At 33.4% G+C, this 7,703-nt stretch overlaps 1 protein-coding gene across 1 annotated transcript; it reads left to right on the forward strand.

Annotated features, from left to right (window-relative positions):
- The first annotated feature begins 2,777 nt into the window (after nucleotides 1–2,777).
- On the forward strand, nucleotides 2,778–7,359 carry LOC139855423 (probable sugar phosphate/phosphate translocator At3g14410). The gene is made up of 7 exons (XM_071844648.1): nucleotides 2,778–2,901; nucleotides 4,437–4,544; nucleotides 4,651–4,685; nucleotides 4,929–5,041; nucleotides 5,143–5,404; nucleotides 5,903–6,171; nucleotides 7,024–7,359. Exons 1-7 carry the CDS (start codon nucleotides 2,818–2,820, stop codon nucleotides 7,146–7,148), a joined length of 996 nt encoding a protein of 331 aa, XP_071700749.1. The 5' UTR covers nucleotides 2,778–2,817; the 3' UTR covers nucleotides 7,149–7,359.
- Nucleotides 7,360–7,703: the final 344 nt, after the last annotated feature.

Consider the following 7,703-nt stretch of genomic DNA (forward strand, 5'->3'; position numbering starts at 1 on the left):
ACAACAATATCATACCATAGTTTAATAATCTTTCAAATTATAATAAAAATTTATCTAGATATATATCCATATCAATTTACAATTAGTTGGTCGTGAATCGTCGGAACTAGTCGAGGGTCAAATGACTATTTGAAACAGTTCAAAATTTTGAGACTCAATATTACAGACTTTGCTTATCGTATCGAAACCAAATAAGATTCAAGTTTAAATTTGGTCAGAAATTCCCGGGTCATCACACACTTAAGCCCTAAAGACCTGAAACAGGTACATACATATCTTGGAATGGCAACACATGATTTGCAGCCATGATAATCCCTCTTCGTATGATTGAAATTGTTGATTGCATCGCCGTTTAATCACTATATGATATATAACATAAATGGATTGATTGGGCTGACTTTAAACGGGTCAAACAGGTCAGATTATTAAACGGGTGAGATTTTTAAACGGCCCCAAACGGTAAATAAATTATGGTTGGCTTTCATATATATGCACATGAGGTCAGTAAGTGTTAGTATTTTTTTTTAAATAAAATCAACCTTATGACTCAATATCTTTTCCGGAGAGCAGGCAAAGTCAAAAATATTGAAAATTTGTGAAGCATTTGGTGCAAATTGCAATCGAGTTCCAGAGGACCTAACAAAGCAGAGTCAAATTACTTGAGAGGTATGTTTTCTTAAAGAAGTGATATCTTTGGCTTTCTCAGTGTAGATATTTCTTTTTGTTATGCCATTGATGTTTGTTTTATGCACGTTATGACGAAGTCAAGCTGTCATCCTAAACCATTCACATATAAATAAAAAAAAATGGGTTGATTAGGGTGTGCTTGATTTTTTAGGTTGAGCTAAAATATTTAACCAAAAAGGGAAAATGTCAAATGTAGTATTCATCTCTTCAACATTGTTGAAGTTGAGAAGTCAAGTCTTATTTTGATAAAAGAGAAGAGGAAACATGTCAAATGGGCTGAATGCCACTCAAATTTTATTTACATGCTTAAATTGGAGAGATTTTTTTCTTCTATTTAGCCAAACTCAGTCTAAACGTTCTAACAACAGGTATGTTTTGTACTTGAGTTTAGTTTTACTTACGTGACATTGTGGAACTTAGTGTAAATGTTGAGTCATTTAATTGAAGTGTGAGGGATACTAATAAATGGGCATTTTTATGGGCCACAAATAAGAAGTCTTTGCCGAGTTCTCCCCCATAAGCGATTTCTTTAACCTTGACTACACCTATCCCTTTTTGTCCTTTTGCCAGACTCGCCTTACTTGACCATTTTGGTCACATCTATTTATCATAAACTCAGTATACTGAGTACAATCCACAAAGTTCTTTATTTTGCCAACATTATCAAACTATTAATAATTATCAAGGAATAAAGTAAGTGCATTTGAACTTTTAAGTCACATATAATATTGTGAATTTTTATTAATCGGTGATATACACATGGGGTTGATCCCAAATTTCACACATGGAAGCTTGAAGCCTTCACCTAATCAATGGAATTACACTTCTGTTACACCTAGATATATCCTACTGAACTACAACCATCTTTAATAATGATTCTATATAATGATGTTACAAGTAACACAGCTTAATCAAGGTTAGTATTAAAAGTGCACCTTCTATCTCGGTTAGTGTTAGTAGCATTTAATATCCACCTTTTATCTGTGAAGCTGAGTAATGAAAGATTTGGGTGTGTTATAGTCAAGGATTCTTAAAACCGAATTATGGTGGATATAACTGGACTAGATACTTTGTCAAGTATTATCATATTAATTTTATCCAGCATCACATCATTGTTTACATTTGTAGTTATTGTTGAATGGGAGTGTTAATTTATGCTTCTATAATCATACAGTTGTTTCTGGGATACCAACTGATAAAGGGATTTGCTCATCAGAATTATTTGACAAGAGGTCTTAGTACAAGCATTTTGAGGAAGATCTTTTGATGAATCCAGTAAGTTATTGTTCATTTGCATCACATCTTGATCCTTATGTTCGAAATGCATCTGCTTCTATTTATGATTTCGTATATTGTAATGTTTGAAGGCATGCTGAACGTAAGTGAGGTTCATGAAGTTAGTTGCTTATCAGTCGAACATTAATATAAATGTTAATATGATTAACTCTATAAGTTTACATTAGTTTTCATGAAAATGTGACGTCCAATGTTTAGTACAGTTTACATTTGTTCCGGTTAATTGTTGCACGTTGTTCTTAGAGTACAATTTTTCACGCACAACAATATTTGTGATACTGTCTTTACCTGCAAAATGAATTTTTAAAAAACTGATTACAAAACATATATCAACATAGTACTTATAATACTACTAATAATTTGGTTGCAAAAAACATTATAACATTTACAGATACGTACGAGTTTGTAGTTTTATCATTACCTTTAATTGATATAACATATTACATTTTCAGTTTGTTTGATTAAGAGTCGCCGTGCAACGCACGAGCTCTTAAAGGCTAGTAATGGGTATATAACATGTCTACTGTTGTTAAAATAAATTAAATTAAAATGATGGTTTTAAGTGAAGGTTTTGTAACCTCTTTAATTTAATGAACATTTAAGAAAACTAGAGCTAAAAATACAAGCAAACTAGGAAACCCTCCCGTAACTCTTGGCTTTCGCTCTCTTTCTTTTTCTAGGATAATTAAGATAATTAAGAAAATAATAAATAATACAGTACTATTTATTCATTAATTTCCAAACGAACCCTCGTTACTGAATTTTTTTTTTCGAAAAATGGCGGATCAAAGTAATAATAGCAACAGCAATTCTTCATCTTCATCATCTTCAGTGATGAAGAAGAACGAAGGAATGGTGACGTATTCCTACATCCTTCTTTACATTGCTCTCTCCAGCGGCCAGATCTTCTTCAATAAGGTCACTTTTTTCTGCTGCTCTTGACCTAATTATTGTTTGTTACAGATTTATACTCGTTGCTGTATATAATTTAGATCTGTTAGGTTTCTCAGGTTAATGTTGGTTATTTAATTTGAAATTAAAATGTAAGATCGCTTTAATTGATTTTAATACTGTGTCATTATTGCTAATAAGGTCTAACTTTTAGTGATTACCTTTTGTGTTTTTATTTTTAGAAGGCTAGTGGAACAGTAGTAATTGTGAAATTATATTTACCTGCTTATAAGAGATATGCTCTATAACGAAATGTCGGTAAGTGCGCGAAAATGAATTTATGTTGTAGCCAGTTATGAGGTGAAAGATACACTAGTTTGTTAAAAGAATAGAGGTAAATGAACAATTAATGATCTACCTCTGATTTTGTCTCTGAAAGAAAAATGGTTTTGTAGGTTGATTGCATCTTATAAGTTTATGCGCGATATGGATTATCAATTCGTCATATAGTGAATTGAGACTTTAAATAGTAGGTGTTGTTTAGATTATTTTGATTTTGGTTATGATTTATAACAGTAATAGATATTGATACATATAGAAACAATGCATTGCTTGGAAGGTTTTAACGCGCCCTAATTCTCAAATATATTTGGAATGCACACACTCTTTTAATTAGATAAGTAATGGAACGGCTAAAAAGGTGGTGTATCATAGTCGATGTTATTTCGCCATGAGCATAAGTTTTACTATTTTGAGAGTAGATAATAAATGGAAACTTTGAACTTTGGAATCAAATTATATTTTGGGTTGAACCTTCGCGACATGGGTTGGGATACAGACGTACTCAGGGATGACACTTTGGTGTTTGAGATATTTTCATAGTAAAATAAAAAGATTATGAGAACACTGGTGGCAGGATTTTAATTGCTTGTATTAAATGGCAAATTATATATACAGCTAATCTTAAGATCAAAAAGTTTCTTTAGACAAAAACGTTGGTTTTATCTTAGGTGGTAAATTCGGTTATATACATAGGACATGTGGCAAAGTTGAAATTGCTAACGTGGACTTTGTTGGTCAGAGTAGGAGTCACCCAAGTTGCAGCGAACTGTTTAAGACCAAATTTGAGTGTGATCTAGTGAATGCAAAAGACAATAATAGAAATGAGGGGAGAGTGGGATTTCATCTAATAATTAATGCATGCTCAACCTCTTGATAAACAAACAGTTAAATGTTAATAAACTTTCACATTTAATTATTTCGTGTGGATTCTGCAGCTAGTCAATACTGAAAATTTAGAGGAAAGAAACATAGTTTATTACCATCTTGCCAGGTCCCCATATAACTTTAATCACCGAAAGACGCGTAATTGGTTATAGGTGCTATGATTTGCTGATAAATGCCTTTATTTTTGTGTTCATGATTGACTTGAACATCTTATTCTACCAATTAATTCCTTCTAATGCTAGCATTCTTATCTTTGCTATACGATTTTCTGAAAACTCGAAGTAAATTTTGTCTCGATAAAATGTGACTTGATATTTCAAAAAATGGCGTTACAGTGGGTCCTGTCGTCCAAGGAGATAAACTTTCCATATCCACTTGGGTTGACGCTTCTTCATATGATGTTTTCTTCTGTCCTCTGTTTTGTGCTCACCAAAGTTCTCAAGGTAATGATATACCAGCATCTTGTCTAGAACCTCAATATCCAGGGGTGTTTTGTGTACTGCATTACGTATTCTGTATTATCTAACAGTGATTTGGATTCACTTGCAGATTTTAAAGGTTGAGGAAGGAATGACTCTTGAAATGTAAGCATTAAGTATGTTTTGTTCTATTCTATAAATGAAGTCATTTGGTCTCTGCTTCTAGTATTTGGTCAATCTACATAAAGTATATTGCGTATGTAACACCTATAATAACGAACGATTGTGGTCCTTCAATGGACAACAAATTCTCTATTACACATGCTTAGTTGTGAAAGGTAATAATATGTTTTATTATTCTTTCTTTCATTGTTTGTGTGGTAAATCATATGTTACCTAACAATACAGATACACTACATCAGTCATTCCAATTGGTGCGATGTTTGCAATGACTCTCTGGCTTGGAAACACTGCATACCTCTATATATCTGTTTCATTTGCCCAGATGTTGAAAGCAGTCAGTAAGTATAATAAATAAATCAATTGATATATGTCCCATATGCAATTTACTTACAAATTGGAAATATAAAGTTTATAACAGGTCTTTTTGACTGATGTGTAGTGCCCGTAGCAGTTTTCATTCTTGGTGTAGCAGCTGGGCTTGAAGTAATGAGCATGAGGATGCTTCTGATAATGTCTGTAATTAGTTTTGGAGTTTTAGTGGCTTCTTATGGTGAAATCAACATTAACTGGGTCGGGGTGGTGTACCAGATGGGAGGTGTTGTTGGAGAAGCTTTAAGACTTATATTTATGGAGATCTTGGTTAAAAGGAAGGGTCTGAAATTGAACCCAATATCCATGATGTATTACGTGAGCCCTTGCAGGCATGTGCTTCTAACTCTAGATCTAGAAAATATAGAGGTGGCAGTTTTGACCCATTTACGTATGATTGGGAGCATTTGGGCAGTGTTTTCAATCTCAAATGGGTCAAATTAAAAAAAATCAGATTTAAGGGAAACACACCAAAATATTAAGTGGGTTGAACGCTTAAATGATTAAACTTTTGGAAGTCAATTAAAGTCTTTTTCTAAATGTAACTAACCTCCTAAATGAAAACTATATTGCAATTGTAGTGACGGTTTTCTTATTGTAATTAATGCATTGGTTATTTGAAATATCTCAAAAAAATATAAACGGGTCAGCCAAACCTGGTTAGGGCCTTTCGACCCATTTCAACCTGACCCTGTTAACCAAACCTACTTATCTTGCCACCTTTAGACTTTAGAGCAATATTATGTACTGTATCTTCCTGTCACCATACTATTTTTTTTACATACAGAGAATCTCTGTTGATGTGAACAGAATCTTGATTCGCTGTGCAGCGCTCTTTGTTTATTAATTCCATGGATCTTTTTGGAGAAGCCAAAGATGGATGCACAGGGAACGTGGAACTTTCAGCCTCTCGTGTTAACACTCAACTCCTTGTGTACTTTTGCTCTCAATCTTTCGGTTTTTCTTGTGATTCAACATACGAGTGCTCTGACTATTCGGGTAGCTGGAGTTGTTAAAGACTGGGTGGTTGTCTTATTATCTGCCCTTCTTTTTGCTGATACAAAGCTCACCTTAATAAATATCTTCGGTTATGCAATAGGTAATAACTTGCACACTCACAGCTCCGTTTATGTTTCTTTCATTTGCTATATTACAGATTTACAGTAATTACTATAGGTGGCATACTATAGGTGGCATAGTCAGTCGGTTGATTGGCTTGCATAACAAATAGAAAGGAGTAAATTTTGTATAAGGTAGAAACGGGCCTGGTAATTGAGTTAATATATGATTAATAAAGTATACAGTATCAATGGTGATATAGTTTTTCTTCTTTGTTTTTTAATTGAATGAAGTAAATTTTGGTAAAGGTAGAAACGGGTTGGGTAATTTTGTACATACATAATTAGAAATGATTAGCTTTCCAATAATGATGTAGTTTTTCTTCTTTATTTGTGCTTGTGTGTGTGAAGAAAATGATTTTCTTCAGGACACATTGGATGACTTTTTGGTCTCTATTGGACATGTTTACCGGTATTGCTTGTGTGTTTAGTTTTTTACTTTTTACCCATTTGGTGTGCTGGAGATAGAACATAACCCGGATTGATCCATTTTATAAGTAATGGGTCAGAATTGCCACCTATAATATTACCTTTACTGAAACAGTAGATATTTGAGTTTTTTTTCCTTCCAGTTGTATGCTCATGCACCCATGACAATCAAACTACTCTGATAATTCTTTTTGGGTGTCAGTTTATTTGATATTCAGTATTACATGTACTTGATTTAATTGTTACTTCATGTTTGGGTTACTTATAATAAAAAAATGTTTGGTGCTAAAAATACTCGGTATATAGTTTTCCCCGTAGATCATGTTTCCTTCAAAAGTTATTCCTTAGGTGAATTATTTATCACAAGCAAATATTTACAGTAACACTTGTAATTTTATATGCAGCCATTGGCGGTGTAGCGGCATACAATAACTTCAAGTTGAAAAAGGAAGCCACTCGAGCAACCATCACCGATAGTCCCAACTCTTCTATACCAACAGCTTCTTCTACAAAAGTATCTAGCCGGTAGATGCATATTTGTTTCCTCAATTTACGTGTAAAATCACACAGAAAGATATAGAGGAGTAGAAGCGTATGTATTATTTTCACTGTAAGTTTGATATAGCATCAGAACAATGGAATACATTGAAGCTTTTCCCTCTACAGTTGAGTCACTATATGCCCATTACACGTCATAAAGTTGTACTTGGTCATTAATTGGAATATTTGAGTACCCAAAGTGCCAATTCATATTGTAAAATTTGTTATCTTGAGTGGGTTTTGTTAGATCAAAAAGAAAAAAGTTTACTGTTTATGTGGTTGATTCTTGTCTCTTCTGCCCCTTTCAAGATACTAAAGCTGGTTGTTTACTAGAAAACATTCTGTGCAAAGGTCAACCTCAGAGTCCAGTGGTTAGGGCTAGATTGGGTACATTTGTCTAAATTTGAGAAGGGTTTGAAAACGGGCACAAATTATTACAAAATACAATCTGGTTAAGCCGCATAATACTCGTCGTATCGAGTAATCCGAAAAGGAAAAACTCTATCACTTAATTATGTGCGAAAGTCTGTGTCAATTAATTCTC

Source organism: Rutidosis leptorrhynchoides, chromosome 6 (assembly GCF_046630445.1).
Source record: "Rutidosis leptorrhynchoides isolate AG116_Rl617_1_P2 chromosome 6, CSIRO_AGI_Rlap_v1, whole genome shotgun sequence".
Classification (NCBI taxonomy): Eukaryota; Viridiplantae; Streptophyta; class Magnoliopsida; order Asterales; family Asteraceae; genus Rutidosis; species Rutidosis leptorrhynchoides.

What these genes read in the sequence shown, in the direction of transcription:
- LOC139855423 (XM_071844648.1), top strand. Translation starts at nt 2,818, where the DNA reads ATGAAGAAGAACGAAGGAATGGTGACGTATTCCTACATCCTTCTTTAC. An exon ending in CCAGATGTTGAAAGCAGTCA is followed by an intron (nt 5,042 to 5,142) that starts GTAAGTATAATA and finishes ACTGATGTGTAG; the next exon opens with TGCCCGTAGCAGTTTTCATT. An exon ending in TATCTTCGGTTATGCAATAG is followed by an intron (nt 6,172 to 7,023) that starts GTAATAACTTGC and finishes TTTTATATGCAG; the next exon opens with CCATTGGCGGTGTAGCGGCA.